This window comes from Limanda limanda, chromosome 17 (genome assembly GCF_963576545.1).
Source record: "Limanda limanda chromosome 17, fLimLim1.1, whole genome shotgun sequence".
Lineage (NCBI taxonomy): Eukaryota > Metazoa > Chordata > Actinopteri > Pleuronectiformes > Pleuronectidae > Limanda > Limanda limanda.
In genome coordinates this window covers 5,712,635-5,729,372 of record NC_083652.1, presented here as the reverse complement: position 1 = coordinate 5,729,372, position 16,738 = coordinate 5,712,635, and the positions used below count along the sequence as shown (strand labels likewise).

Here is a 16,738-nt window from a genome sequence, read left to right as displayed (position 1 = left end):
TTTTCTCTGCAGGTATGTACAGACATTACACAGCCACTAGATGGTGCTCTAAGTCCTGAAAAGCTGCACCCAATCAGAGTTCAACTGTTTGTGAAACGTGGAAAACAGAGAAACTGTCAGAAAGCGAGCGGATCAGTAAAGTAGCGTTTCATTTTCCTTCTCAGCAGATGATGCATCTTTTTGGGGACAGTAAATAAACACGAGTACAGATGTGAACTTGTCTCTGTACCTGTCAAATGGGGTTTGAAGCCAATCAATGCACAGAGAGCTGCAGGAACTCCATATCCCACCTGCAACACAAACTCTGTCAATGAACCCTCACATGGAACAGATCACAACATGAGGGGTGGGTGTGATCTTACCATCCACAAACCAGCGTCTGGATCATTGATCTGGGGACAACACGGGTCAATGTTTGGTTATCGATAACGAGTTATAAAGACGCGTGGTGAGTGAAGAGGAGACAGGCGGTGGGAGACAAATAAACACCCTTACCTGAACATATGTGGCAAGAGCGAAGAATACAGACATGGAGACATTGCAAATTCTCCAAATTAGAGAACGCCATGTCCCCGTGTACTCAGCTTTACAAACTTCTCCCATGGTTTCCTCCGAGATTGCATGGCCCCGCCCGGGCATGCGGGACGTACAGATGAGGCAAAGCAGACGCACTGCAGCCTCTACAGTCTGCAGAAAGAGAGAGAGACGGTGTGTCTGATGAAGTACACTAAAGCCAGGATGCACACACACGCACGCACACTGCATATGCTTCAATCCCACACACTGAGGTGGATTATTTTTTTATATTACATTTTTGTTGCATACATTACATCACTGCACTCCACAATACAGTCATGTGGTTATAACGCTTTTTAGGCATTCTTCGTCATAAATATATTTTAATGTCATAAGAAAACGAAATACAGGTGAATACAATGCAAGAGTGGGTGTTAACGTCCTGGGTGCCCCGTACAACAAAACAAGCACACATTCCCTGAGACCGCATTGACGGCAGTGCAGCAATGATGACAAAATACTACTTCCGACTCCTCTTTACAAAACAAAACACCCAGTGGATGTGTTTTGTTTGTTTTTGTTAATCATACTTGGTATAATGCCTCTCTACTGTATCTTTGTTTTATTCGATTTTTCTATAAGATGAGCAGGATGTGTGAGACAAAACCTACACACTTCCTGAGCCTTTGGACCATTGGTGGAAGTGGCATAAGTAGTTTGCATTGATTTGATTAATTCCCAATTTGTTTTGGAATGTGCATCAATATATGAGCATTACAAATATTGTATGTAAATGTTAAATGTTTTCTGGAGGACCCTGGTGTAGTTCTGTGCTTTATTAAATATTTGTTACTGTTTATTAAAGGTACACATATTCAGAAACCTTTATTTCAAAATACTATAAGATATACTGAGAAACAGCAAATCTTTCTGGAGCTAAGGACACTTTATTATATTGATTTTATTTGGGGTCAGTCGCAGGGTTTATAGAGTCCCTCAACTCAAGTTTTTCCCACAGCCTCCATTTAGGTTAATATACCTTAAGGATCCAAGTTGCCTGCTGGTGTGATTCTTGTCTTGTGACTAAGCTGTTAAAAGACAAAACTGGCCTATCAAAAGGTGCAAAAAAACTTTGGGTTCAATGTTGTTTAGGTTTATGAGATTGTTTGATTTATAAAGTTGTGTTTTATCAAATGTCTTATTGTCTGCTTATTGAGCATTATTCTTACTCCATCATACTACACTCAGGCTGCAGCCAACAATTATCTTAATGGTCAGTTGGTCTGACAGCTGTTTTCTTTATGTACAAATGTGAGGACATTTTTTCCCTGAGGCTCAAGTTAAATATTCACACTACTTTTGTTTTCTCAGTAGCTGTCAAAATTACAAAGATGCTGAATTTGTATACTTCTTTTTCTTTACATTTTTGCTTAAAAATGACTTAATCAATTTAACCTAGTGTTTAATATCATGCAATTTTGATCATGTCGTTTCAAATTTAGTTTTTAGTTTAATTCCATTTTTTTAATAAATATTTTGATTTGTTGAGGTTAATTGATTTAGTAATTAACCGAGTTGAGCATGTTCCTGTTTTATTCTGACAGTATCCGGTGTGCTTCGTGCAGCTGTGGGTGTTGACATGTCAGTGGGTCAGCTGATTGCAGCTCATGAAGCCTCTTGACTAGCCTCTAGTTAGCTTAGCCTATCTGGATGTTTGTTTTGTTGACGTTACCACGCAAGTAGCTGTTAGCTTAGCTTTTATAAATCCCTCCGCAAGTGAACGCGGTGTGAAACCTCGTACGGTCGCTGGCCGCTCGTCCCGCGGTGTGAACAGCTCGTTAGCGGGGCAGTACGTGCTGCGGCTGGGAGGGTGAACTTGCTCTCCGCCTCTCTGCATTGCAGCCCCGGCGCTGCTGATGGAATTCAAACACACAACAATGGCGACTCCCGGTCCCAACAACTCAACGACACCGAGCGGCCACAACGGCAGCAACAACGGAGGATCCGGGGCCCAGCACCAGCACCAGCAGAGCCAGCACATCACTACGATGAGCAGCATGCAGGGTGAGTGGAGGGGTCGCTGCGGGAAGCCGGAGCCTGGAGCCGGGAGGGAGGGAGCTCACGCTCCGCTGCAGTGAAGGTTACCGTTAGCACGGTTAGCCGTGGGAGGCTCCAGCTACTCCCAGAACTGGAAACACTCCCCGGGGAACAGACCAGTGTCTCTCCCCTAATGGCGAAATACTGACTGTTAATTTCCAAATGTAAAAATAATTTTTTCCCTCTACATGTCAAATTAATCCAATGTCCTCGTTGCCATTTTGATATTTGTAGCCCGTTTACATTCTGTTCTGTCGTGTCTGTGGTAGAATCTCCCCAAACTCCGTTCTAAAAACCGGTCATTTTAAGTCTCATCTTCAGTTAAAAATGTTACACAAGTCATTTATACACACGACATTTTTTAAATCTTAAATATGATCAATTACATTCTAATCGGCGCATATTTAATCAGTGTGTCAGTATTTATTTGAGCTGCAGCTACCTTGACATCGATGACGTCTCTTATTTCCAAATTTGAGCTCAATTCGCCTTCTGCATCTATTCGTCCTCGACATTAATCAGCGAATCTCATGTGTTCGAAGACGATGTTCAGGTTAGAATATGTAAGTCATCAAAACACCTTCACAATTGAAAAATCATTAGAGCTCATGACACATTATACACGGTGGCCCTGAGGTGCAAACTACTAAGGCAATTGGGAAAAATCAACAACAATTCACAGAAAACGTGTGTATTGATTTGTCCTTGTGTTTTGCACCACAATCAGTTGTGTGGTTGTAAATGTACTAAACTACAATCAATTGTTTTAATTTTTAAGTTTGGTCGGTCTCCAGACATTCTTGAACCCTTATTTTAAAGTAGTGTGTGTACGTACTGTAGTGTTGCAGTATGACGTATATGGAGTGAAACCTGAGGCCGAGCTCCTTGTCAACAGGAACCTTCATTCACTTTGCCACTAAACCAAATGCTCATTGCGATGCTGATATTTTTGTACAAACACTTGTCTCATTTTACCTTTCAGAGTCCAACACCTGCTGGAGATGTCAGAGTGAAACAGGTAGCTACACACTTCATTTGACTTGGTAGAGTAGGAGTAGCACTTTCATTTGAAGTCCAATTCAAGCGTATTTATCAGGTGAAGAATGAAGCAATCATCATATTTGGACAGTCAGTGATTTAAATACTAGACCAACTAAAATTTCTCTTATCCGATTGTACAATTTTCTTGATTTTTCATTGACCCCATATACGGTAATAAAAATTGATTCTTAAATACTATTTAATTGATTTCTTTAATCGTAACTTACCAGGCTTCTGTCATTTCCCCCTGTTCTATAATCCTGTTTCATTCATCTTCTCCTGATCATATGTAATCTTTTACCTTAATGCTGCTAACTCATGATTCCTTACTGCTGACATGGTGCTGAATAACGGTGAGCTGTCCCATGATTTCAAAAACCCAACTGTTAATTAAACTGTAATTTGCTTCCATTTCAAAACCGTTTCACGATGATAATTCAAACTGTCTTCTAGATCTTTCTTAAAAAATCATCAAGTCATTGTATCTCCTTTTCTGTCACACTGACTTACACATGACATAACTCCCCATCCTGAAGTGCTTGTAGCTGTTTCATTGCATGCTAATGCATTACCCTCCAGATGATGCATTAAACCTGCAACATGATGCTCCAGTATGTTTCACAACTCAGCAAAGCAAGGCCAATTTCTGCGATTATCCCTCGTACCTGATGCTGCAGGATTCCTGTCTTACCACTGGATATTTTTTGAATCTTTTTTTTTTTTTTAAACAAGGGACGCCACATTGAATCTTGGAAGTCTACTTATAAAACAGTTTTTTGAGGAGGAAGAGACAAGCTGAAGGTGAAATGTGAGAAAATAAAAGCTGTCTTCTCACCTCTAGGCTTTCAGATAAACCTGTCTGGAGCTCCCCCAAGTAAGCCAAACCTCTTTTGCTTCAGCATCAACAGTTCTCATCCCTTTGTTTCCAACTGACAGTCTGGTATGGGGGAGTCTGTCCTGCTGTTCTCAACTAATCCAAGACCCCGCTCTGACCTGGAATTAACATCCGTCCTGAGGGTTCCGTTCACAAGTTCAGGTGTAAATGAAGCCGAATGCGTCCTCAATGCACCTTGAGATCCGATCAGTCGGACAGTAAATGGTCTTCATATAGCGCTTTTCCAGTCTTATCAACCATTCAAAATGCCATACACTACAAGCCACAACCAGCCATTCATACAGTGCTGTTATATGCTATCTCCCACCATACAAATGCTCACACGCTGTCATAGAAGAGCTGTTGAAAACAGACACATTTCTATACTCAGACTAGGAAAACACTACAAACTGTAAATAAAGATGGACGGCATTTCCACTTCCTCCCTCTATCCAGAAATGAGGCATTCAGGACACATTTTAATGCCAGTTTAGAGCTGACCACTTGTGATTGAAACTCTCAGGGTGGATGTTACCACCAGGCCTGAACAGGGCCCACGTCAAGACTTACCTTTGGTTCGAGAAGGCTTGTGCCGGTTGCTAATTAGTCAATATTTGATATACTTACCCAGATAATGACGACTAATAAAGCAGCAGCTTGTCTCTCAGTTTAATATATAATATATATAAGTTTGACTTAAATATACACGTAAGAAACTCTGCTGCATAAAAGGCAATTTTATGTCTTTCTAGCAACTTAAGGTAAGGCGTATTTGTTCTCATCGGCACAAGCCTAAAAATCAGAGCTTCCATTGATACTTTGGCTCAAGATCCTCCAAACTGATGTTAACTCATCGGTGTGATCAAAAATCACTCTTTGCTAAAGACAAGAAGAGACTGAAATGGAAGCTCTAACTCACTGGTTTTCAGTGTGTCACTAACAAGCAGAAGTAGTGCCTGTAGTGTGGTCACATAACAGTTTTATACATTTTTTTCAACTGGTGTGTCTTTTTCTTTTTGGCATGGGTGCACTTTGAGCATAGCACTTGCTTGTCGAGACAAGGTACACACGCTCAAAAGTTGTCATTTCAACTGATGTTTTCCACTGAAGCCGACTGGAATTCAAACACGCATTCTTGTGGTATTTTGGGTGGAGCAAGCGGGGAAAACGCTGTCCTACAATTCAAGGTGAAATCAAAGCAGTTGGCCTTGAGAAGCATGTCTTCCCTGAGTTATATATGTATACATAATCCATATCAGTGTATTATCCCCCCCCCCTGTTTTCTGTTGACATGTGGTGGTTTGTGTTTGTGAATGTAGGTGTCTGGGATTTTAGCAGCATGCTGCATTTCTGTTTCTGCATCAAATGAAGGATTCACATGTAGGTAGTACTGCAAGGAAGTGTTAAGAAAATGTTGTGGGTGTTTATACAGTCAGCGCTTTGGAGTTGAATGTATTTGTCTGCAGCTGAACAGTTGACACCAGTGCAGGTTCGTGCTGGGCGATGTCACGATGTGTGCAGTGAGATACGTTTCTCAGAGATTTTACCAGACAATTTACACTCTTATCCCAGAGTGTTAGGTCCCTACTACTAGGTCCAGTGGTAGGGACCTTGTTAATAGTCCCTACCATACTTCTGCATCATCTGTAACGTGACGCATGCATAATGAATTCCCAGTGGCTAGTTTGGCACACCCCTTACAAAGCCAGGTAAAGCGAGAGCAGGGATCGACGTTTTCTCCACATGATGGGAGCAGTTGACCAATCACAACAGAGTAGGCCGGCTGGCCAATCAGAGAAGACTGGCCTTTATTAGGAGGGTGGCCCAACAGAGACAGGAGCATCTATTCTATCAAAAGAAAGGCCAGTTTTCAAATGAAAACCTATTGTTTGTCATTAGAGGTGCAAATCTTTCATAACAGCTCACAAACATGTAGTGTCTTTAAATAAAAGCTTGGTGGCCTTCTAAAAAGCTGGGCACTGTAGTTTTTAGTTAGCATTGCTCAAACTGAGAGAAATTTGTTAGGGACTATTTTCAGCAGTGGATTAATCCACATATGGTGCTCTTGAGTATTTGGAGCAGCAGAACAGTGTACGTTAATGGAGATGATGGGACATATCACCACAATAATAAAGCTTTAGGGCCCAGAGCAGTTACATTTATTAGGGTACAAAGACAGTATTTATTGGCATATACTGATTGTTGGTTAACAAACATAAGGTATTCAGGACTCTGGTGAGTATAAGTGAGTTTTACTACATTCTGTAAAATGATGCAGAAGTTGTCAGTTCCTTTCCCATCGTTTTTATGAAGAGCATGATGTCCATGGATTTGGAGACATTTTGATAAATGTACTCATCTCCTAGTTCATCCTTTTACGTCATTTTATGGTTTGTGCTCTCACTCACCGTTTGCTCTGACCTTTCATGTGGGATGAGTTTGCTTGTGATCTTTGCTCAATTCTCAGCATTTTGTTGCTTGGGTTTAAAATCTGACCCCGTGACTGTTTCATTCCACTGGTCAGGTAAACGCAAAGCCCTGAAGTTGAACTTTGCCAACCCGCCGATCAAACCCACGACCAGGTTCACGCTGAACACAGCTGGGCCGCCTTTCCAAAACCCGCACATGTGAGTGAACCTCAGAGATTATATGCATTCCCCCAAAAAATAAATCCAGCTGTATAACATACATTTTTCTCCTTTTCTATTATCTGCCATGGTATTCTTAGAGAGAGGCTGAGAACACACAGCATCGAGTCATCAGGAAAATTGAAGATTTCGGCGGAGCAGCACTGGGACTTCACTGCGGAGGACCTGAAAGATTTGGGCGAGATTGGCCGAGGGGCGTACGGCTCTGTCAACAAGATGGTGCACAAGCCGAGTAACCAGATTATGGCCGTCAAGGTGATCATTTTCCTCTGATTGTTCAGACGAGAGCAAAACATGGTAACAGAGGCCAAGATACGGAGGTATCTGCAGGCACAGGTTCTCCTTGCTGGTTAATTACTTTTTTATGTGCATTAAATTACGACTTTAGTCTGAGAATCTCCGAATAGTTTTCCTTCAATATGGCCCTATAACTACTTCGTACACTACAGCAATTGAGAGTAAAGAGTAAAACCTTTCCTGCACTGTGTATTCTCTAAACTGAAAGTTTTCAAATCGACAAATATAAACACAGACACTGATGTGTCTGTGAAAAGAGTCATAGCAGGTGATATTTTCTGTTAATCTGTCGGGCTCCAGTACCTGCACCTTTTGACCCTTTGACAGTGCGATGATAACTTTGTGTTGTCGGTTCAATCACAGCGAATTCGTTCAACGGTTGATGAGAAGGAGCAGAAGCAGCTGCTGATGGACTTGGACGTGGTGGTGAGAAGTAGCGATTGTCCTTACATCGTGCAGTTTTACGGTGCTCTGTTCAGAGAGGTGAGGTCAAACCACATTTCAACATGAAGCAGTTTTTATTTGGTTGCTATATTCAAAGAGTTTTACTATTTCACGGGTTCATAAACCTGATGACTGCATTTCTTCTGTTTCAGGGTGACTGTTGGATTTGTATGGAACTTATGGCTACCTCGTTAGACAAATTTTACAAGTTTGTATATTGCTCATTAGACGACGTGATTCCAGAAGAAATATTAGGAAAAATAACATTAGCTGTAAGTTAATCCTCATTGAACATATTTCTTATTATACATGAAGAAGCCTGATTATCAGCTGTCCATACTAAAGAGATGTCTCTGTATTTTTGCAGACTGTGAAAGCGCTTAACCACTTAAAAGAAAACTTGAAAATAATACACAGAGGTAAGATAACAGGGACTTTTCCAATCTTGAATATTTTTAACTGATAGCTTCTTTTTTTTCTTGTTAATCAAGCATTTCTTCTTCTCTTCCAGACATTAAGCCGTCAAACATCCTCCTGGACAGGGGCGGCAACATAAAGCTGTGTGACTTTGGCATCAGTGGTCAGCTGGTGGACTCCATCGCCAAAACCAGAGACGCGGGGTGCAGACCATACATGGCAGTAAGTAGCACCGAGTGTGGTGCGATTAGTTTGCGCTGTTTTCAAACTAAGTGGTGGAGCTCAGTCGCACCCCAAAGATTTTTTTTATGCTCAATCAATTTTCTCAAATTAGGCACAAATGCTCAGTTGGACTCACGGATGAGCTGATTTGACTCACAAAGGCCTCATTATTATTAAACATGTTTTTGCCCTCTTGAACATGACATTTCAAGTCCACTTTTCATTTCTTCAAAGTTTGACCAGTTGTCACTTGGAGTCAAAGATGAACTGATTAGATATCAGTGTCAAAAATCACATTGATGTAATGAGTCTTTAAAAACTGCACTGGTTAGAGGTGGCAGAAAACCACAGGGCGGTAATTCTAGTTTTTGTTTGGTTTTATCAACCAAGCACAAACCTGCACGGTATCAAAATAGAAGACTCTAAATGTCCCCACTGCGCTTCACAGAGTCTTAGATTACATCTCTACCTTTTGTTTCTTGTTATTCAGCGCAGGTTTCTGACTCGTCTGCTGACACAAGAAATCAGTTCAATCTTTGTGCTGTGCTGAAGAAATGATTCATGATGAATCAGGACGGCTGCTGTGGGTGTTGCTGAGTATATTGAAACAAAACTGAATGGCCTGGTTGTGACTAAGACCTGGTATCGAGTCATGTAGGACCTTAAAAGGTTCAGCAGAAAGTAATGTAAAACAGGAAGTGCTTTTTGTTTGTGATTAGTGTGCAGCAGACTTGAAATCTCAGAGCCCGAAATCTCATCACTTGATCAGACACATCTTCATCAGGCTGCAGATGGTGGTTTGTATGTGGTTTGGAGCAGCAATACTCTTATTCCACATTAAACTATTTTACATTGACTGACATGTTTTGTGTAGGAACAAAATAAACAATACTTCTAACAAATTGTCCCCAAGCAGAGGTGAAAGACTCATAATTATTTTCACTATTGATTAAAGGGGAAATTTTCTACTTCACTTCTTTAAAGTTGTGGCATTGACAAGAGACCCATTTAAAACATCAAGAGCAGTAGAGACCAAAGCTGTTGGTCATTAAGACGTGAATTCATATGCAAACACATTAGGAGATTGTGCCGGTCAGACGTGTGTTGATTATAACAATAGAACATTCAGGAGGGGAGCCTGGGTAGGATATGCAGGAGGCAAGACATGATGTATTTATTCCTCCGCAGTAATCATACGTTTTACTTACAGCACATTTGCAACAGCCCTTATCGCCAAAAGCGATTGAATCTCGATTTCTTTCCAAATTTACATCTTTATCCGTATGGCTCCTCTTTTTCATCCTGAGCTGTTTGTATTCTTCCAATTTCCTGTCTGTCGTGTGTTAGATGGTCATCAATACGCCCACTAGCCTGCTGTGACATTTTCCTGCTGTATTCTCACATGGACCCCCTCAGACATTTTACTAGGGGGATGGCATTCCGGGCAACTGACACTGACATTTGTGTTCTCACAAACAGCCCCTGTGTAAAATTTCAATAAAATGTTCAGACTTGGGTTCAGAAAGCAGCTAAAGATGAGTTGAGTTTTAGTCCCTCAAGTGTGTCAAGCTCCAAAACCACGATGACTGACTCAACAAGTCATTTCATTTGTACTTAATGATTCACAGTTTCTTTCTCAAAGGCCCCGGAATACAACACAGACTTTTCATGTCCAAGCCCAAAGCAAGAAAATCCTGCGCCAGTCACACCACATGCTGACTCATGCTCCCCAGGACATATGAACATGATGGTGACAACTCTTGATTTATGTCGGCTTCAGACTTCCCATGTGTATTGTTAAAACCCCCAGAAAGTCCAGTGTTGGATTTGATGCGATTTGGACACGGGATACGTTCAATATGGATACACTTTAAATAAAAAGGCGTCCGGTGCTTTGTAGCAGCAACGCTGGGACGTTACAGCATTGTTACGTCCCACGTGACATTGTTGTTCACAACAACGGCAACAACAAGTGAATCTCCAGCTCGGGGTTCTGCGTATTGAGTCGAGCTTCACCGACCTTAGAACTAACAGCTTAACCATTTTTTTTGCCTTTCATAAAGAAAGCTGCAACCAGCATTACCACAGGCCAGGAAAAACGTCTCATTCTAAACAGGCAGGTTTCTACTAGTGATATACTGAATAGTGAAAAGCAGAAAACTCACATTTCAGAAGCTGCATGTGAAGCAGTTTTACCTCCATCTTTTCACCCCTGTCTGTTGGTCGGTGGGTTTGGTTGTCAGCGGGATCATGTAAAACCACAGAACAGATTTCCTCGATACCTGGTCTAAAGAGGGGACATAGACTCAGCAAAGGTTGTAAAATCTTGGGGTTGATCAGGATTTTCTTTAACATTGTGGGATAGGACTTTTTTTGACATTTTCACAAAATTCCCAGTGCATAATTAATGGACCCTAATGAATAACAGGCACGTATAGGGGACAGATATTGATGAGTGTGTGCAGTTTGGTGCAGATCCAGATAAAGATACGGATCTAATGGATTTAAATGTGGTTTCGTGAGGGGACTGTTGTGCCTTGGCGAAGGTATGAGCTCTATTGAGTGACACTCTATTAGCTTATTAAAATTGACCAGTTACCAATCAGTTACATTAGACCACACCCACGTTTTTAGTGAACAGACACTTTGTGTGTGTGTGCGTGTGTTTGGTTTTTCTACAACATAACTGCGACCGCAACATAACTGAAGAGCACCAGATCTTTGGCAAAGCACAGAGTTGATCTCATTGTGACGACATTACTTGAGGATATTTTCTGCCTCTGGGTTACGTCAGCTGTGGGGGTACCTAATCCCTCCCTCCCTCCCTCGCTGCCTCCCCCAGTGACTCCACAGCAGTTTCCATGCTAAATTTGGTTAGACTGTCACTATCAGGACCCGGCAGCACACCACCACCACCACCAGCATGCATGCTCCCGCTGTCTGAAAGGCCGAGGCAGGGCACTTCATTCATGACTCTCATTTAAAAGAAGTCACCCGGCAGCTTCTCGTGGCCGTGAACTCAGGCTGCAGGAATCTCAGCTCCAGTTTCTTGTTTCCAGCCGGCACGCTCGCCAGGTGTTTGATCACCACGCTACTGGAAACTTATTTCCATGGGCCAAGAGAGAACCCATTAAAGTTTGGTGCAGACAAAGAGGCAGATCCAGGACTTTTCAATCTATTTCTTTAACATTGTGAGATGGGACATATTTTGATATCGGACAGATTTTTATGAGTGTGTGAAATTTGTTGCACCTTGATTGCACTTATGGAGACAGTTGGTGAAGGTCTACTATCTACTGAGTGCCATTCTAGTTATTTTCTAGACGTAGATAGTCTCACACGTCTGTGGCTGGTTGTCGAGCATTTACGTTTTTTTTTCATGTAGTTGCACTAAGTTAAATTTCCAAAGCACTGCAGTAACGCTGACGATGTTATTGCAATTTTTTTTATTTATATATACAGAAACCAAGATTCTACAATTACAATGAAGATATTGTTAGGATGTGATACTTTATAGAATTTGTTACTGTAGTATATAGTTGTTTTTGTTCTCGTCCACAGTATATGGTCGCTGCTGTTATTCAGAGCTTCCAACTGTGTCATTAGATTTCAAATTAAATTTGACTTAAAGACTTAAGTATCTCCCAGTGTCTCAACCACAAACTACACAGATGAGATATGTTTGCTTCAACGCTCTCTATGCTGATTATGACCTTATTTTGGAATATGAATCTCATTAATTCTCTAAAACCGAGCAGATAATTTTTTTCTCAAGTGAATGCAATACTCTTCCATACAAAAACTACAGATATAGAAACAGTTTTATATAGGATATATTTAGGATAATGTAGTAGATTGTTGTCTAACTTACAGTTTTTTATACAAATTCAACCCGTGTAAACCTCCAAATACAGAAATTTGTGGTTTGAATAAATAAAACTATTAAAGAGATTTGACAGATTTGGTTATTAGACTCAGACCTCTGTCATGTTGCTACTGAAACTGTGATGACACTGAGTGGAACTCTTACCTCCACAAAGTTCAACTAGTCGTGGATTCAACATTTTCTTCCACCAGATCTGGATCAGTATCGAGTACTGCACCAATCTCATGGATAGCAACAACATAAATGCGTCTGAATTTTCTTGTTTTTACATCAAGATCCAAACTGTATTTCCAGATGAAAATCATGCAGCATACAGGAAAGTGTGTCAGCCCTTTGATTCAGCCCCTTTTAACTGGATCCTCACAAATATTTAATGCATACTTCTCTAGCTCTTGCCCCATCCCTCCTCCAAGTTCGGTGGAAATAGGTCTCTTTTTGTTTTTGATTCATTATTTTCTCTATGAAAACGGAAAAAATGAGGTTAGATGCTGATATACAGTTTCCAGGGCTCTGAGATGATTTTTAGTTACATATTTTGTAAAGTGGTTAAAAAGATCCGAAGGTTGACGCTACAAACGTTAAAATTGTTGTCTGATCTCTTCCCTACTAATGCTGTTTATACTGGAGACAGTTTATAAGCTGAGTGTCTTCCAACACTTCCAGTCTTGGCAGATGCGATCGGACTCTCTGCAGTCTCGTCATCTGCTCGTCCCAAAAACTCTCATCACTGCTGCAGCACAGACTGTCCCATTGTGCTGCTTAGTGACGTCAGCATCTAATTCAGGCCTGTGAATGGGCCAGAGAGGTGCTCGCTCCTCTGCAGAGCACAGCAGCAGGAGAGGCAGCAGATTTCTGCAGCCTCCTGGAGACACTTCATTACCAAGTCTGCTCTGTGAATTCAGACCAACTGACGAGGAGGTTGTACATGAACAGAATTGGCAGACTTGTAAAACGCATGGAGTCCTGAGAGGCAGGAATAAGGAAGTGTGCAGAGTGATGTGTGAGCTCCGCAGCTGATTGCTTCTCATCGTGCAGGTGTAAACATGCCCAGAGGTGATGAGCTGCTTCGGTATTCTCCGGAGGGGTGGGAGAGTTTGTCGCATTCATGAACACCTGTTTTCCTCTGATGATCTCAGAGTGTAAGATAGGCGTTAACAACAACACTTCTTTTTTTGTTACAGTTACATTCCCTTCAAAGGCGTCTGAGTTCCTTTGTGATGGGTGTTCTGAACAAGATTTGAAGCTCAGGGGCTTTAAACTGAACAGACACAGTGACATCTGGTGGTTTGCAAATCTTACAGCAACCCTCCCAAATGGTCAAAATGATCTAATAGTTGCCTTTGCTAAGGAAGTTATGTTTCACCCATTTTCATGAATCTGTTAGTTAACAGAATTATACAAAAAATGTTAGAAGGGTACAACAAAACGTGGTGGAAGAATGTGATACGAGTCAGGAAAGAACTAATTTCGTTGCAGATCTGGATCAGTGGCCGGCGTAAAGATGTTTTTGTGTATTTCTTTAACAGCATGAGATTGAACATTTTCATTTATTTGTCAGAAAATAATGCATGGATCTTGATGAAAGAATGCTTGCATTTTGAAGTGTCTGATATTTATAAGTGTGTGCAGTTTGGTGCAAATCCCCCCAGAAATCTGGATCTATTGAATTTAAATGTGGATTCATAAGGCAATGCATTTTACTTATAAAGGACTTTACATACATGCAGGTATCACTTACCTTTGATCGTATTACTTAATTTTTCCTCCGTCACAAACTGTATCCCCGTCACCACAAAGCAAAAAAGTAGTACCTCTGTTTGAAAGCAGGTTTGGCTGTTTACTCCTGTTTCTGGACCCACATTTTGAACCTGATTTTCTGTTTTTTTCAGCCAGAGAGAATAGACCCGAGCGCCTCCAGGCAAGGCTATGACGTGCGCTCAGATGTTTGGAGTTTGGGAATCACACTGGTGAGTCAATTGCTCTGATGTCCATAGATCTTTAAGGTATAGATTAAAATAACATTGCACTCTGTATAATTTGTTTTGCCTGATTTTCAAGTCATCTTTGGATTTTAAATGTAATTTGTAAATATTGAATATTTAACATTATCAAGGTTGAGTAAGAATTCCACAGAACTGATATTCTGTGTATACAATTTATGTTTTTCAGTACGAGCTGGCCACAGGACGGTTTCCTTACCCAAAGTGGAACAGTGTGTTTGACCAGTTGACCCAGGTGGTGAGAGGAGACCCTCCACAGCTCAGCAACTCGGAGGAAAGGCGCTTCTCGCCCACGTTCATCGCCTTTGTGAACTTATGGTGAGCAAAGACTGCCGGGAATTTATCCTGCTGCATTACGCCATAGTGCCAATGGAGAGGCACCTGTTTGAGAGATTCTGTGATGTTCTAATACTGTATCAGGAAATTGATTCTGCTTGAAATATTTTGTTCTGTACAAGTTCCTTCCCTGGTCGACACATGACTCAACTGCATTCTCCAATGTTTTAAAACTGTTCTAATGTCCTCATTTTTTATCTTTTCCTCAAGCCTTACGAAGGATGAGTCGAAAAGGCCAAAGTACAAAGAGCTACTGGTGAGTTCATGTCGAGTCATCATGACATCTTCAACCCTCTCTGTCTCACTTAGAAAATACACAATGAACGGTTCAACATATTAAGAATTCTATGTTACAGTAACAGAATAATAATGATTTTTGAAATTTGTGCAGAAGTTTGTTTTAATATAATAAATAAATTGACATTTTTTCTTTTCAGAGAGACCCGTTTATTCAGATGTACGAGGAGCGCTCGGTCGATGTTGCCGGTTACGTTTGCAGGCTCATGGATCAGATGCCAACATCTCCAAGCTCCCCAATGTATATGGACTAAACACACAATATATGACTAAAAATGCACCAGTCTGCAACAATAAAGACATTGGAAAAAAAGAAAAGATAAAAAAGTAGACAAAACAATTCCTCATGTAAATTTGCTTGGTCCCTTATTGCAGTGTTAAGAGAATTGTAAAGCCTAAAAGATAAATCAACACCACTTGCAGCAAAAGTGGTGGAAATTTCATTCATGTCTATAATATATAAACGTTAACACACCTCTGTTTCTCTCTTGTTCACAAACACTGACGCACAGTGTAAGTATAATAGCAGCTGAATCAATCAGTCAATCATGGATGCATCTTGGTGATTAGTAGTAACTAAAAAAAAAACTGCCTGGAACTTGTATTTATGGAAACCAAAATCATGTGGAGTTTCTGATGTGGAGATTCTTCAACATACTGGAATCATGCTCTTTGTGAATTGTCCCACTTCTTCCATGTACGTGAATGAAAGCATCGTGTTTGGTATCTTAATGGAACTTTGCTTCTCTGGGTGTAAAGCAGTTTAAAAAGGTGAAAGTGTCGGTGGTCAGAATCATGTTGGACCTGTATAACAGTCAGTGCTCACTGTGCAACAAACGATATGCTGATATAGGAATAAAGAGAAGGGAAGGGAAAGGTGTGTTTGTGTCTTCTTATTTTTCTCTGAATAAGGTTTACAAAAATATGCTTTGTATGGTGAATCTGACTTGAAGTCCAGGTGCAAGTTTTGAACACATGGAACCAGATGTATGTGTGTATCCAGTTTGCTAACATCTATAATCTTTGACAAAGCTTTGGCCACAGCCTCCACTCTCCTGGTTTCAAAGGGTTTACTTTAGAATTTCATGAATAGTTCTCAATAACTAATTTAACACGAAATACGGTAAACAAAGGAAATATAAATAAACTTACATCTACATGGCTTCTCAAAGGTAATTATCATATGCACATTCATAAGTGAACATTTGAACACATGTAGCACAAAACTTGCAAACTGGGCCTTTTCTTGTTTTAAAAAAAATATTTAAAAAACTACCTTTGTGTATAATATAGACATAAACATGTTAAATAGGGCTGCAACAAAAACATTTTGCTATCGAAAATATCTACTCTTAATTAATAATCTGTTGATAATTTTCTTGATTAACCTTTCGACTTAGTCTAAAAAATGTACAAACATACTGTGAAAAATGCCTATATAAATTCCTCAAGACCCAAAGTGACAGTGCAAAATCCAAAGAGATTCCCTTAAATATCCTATATGACAAGAAGAAAACAACTTTAGCCAGATATGTGATCATCTTTAAAACAGTAAATGTCCAGTTGCAAATTAATTTATAATTATTTGACCATGCAGTCGATTAAGCGTTGCAGCTCTACTATAATCAATTAACAGCCAACAGTAAATGACCTATATGCAGGT

The 16,738-nt window shown here is 40.5% G+C and overlaps 1 protein-coding gene across 2 annotated transcripts; it reads left to right on the top strand.

The window, feature by feature from the left end:
* Nucleotides 1-2,175: 2,175 nt before the first annotated feature.
* Nucleotides 2,176-15,955, top strand: map2k4a (mitogen-activated protein kinase kinase 4a). Of its 2 annotated transcripts, XM_061089969.1 has the most exons (13): nt 2,176-2,580; nt 3,596-3,631; nt 4,496-4,528; nt 7,053-7,155; nt 7,257-7,431; nt 7,837-7,956; nt 8,070-8,189; nt 8,285-8,336; nt 8,429-8,556; nt 14,332-14,409; nt 14,612-14,760; nt 14,989-15,034; nt 15,216-15,955. In XM_061089969.1, exons 1-13 carry the CDS (start codon nt 2,433-2,435, stop codon nt 15,327-15,329), a joined length of 1,302 nt encoding a protein of 433 aa, XP_060945952.1. In that variant the 5' UTR covers nt 2,176-2,432; the 3' UTR covers nt 15,330-15,955. The 2 variants fall into 2 exon arrangements, with proteins under 2 accessions (XP_060945952.1, XP_060945953.1); XM_061089970.1 differs by lacking the exon at nt 4,496-4,528.
* Nucleotides 15,956-16,738: the final 783 nt, after the last annotated feature.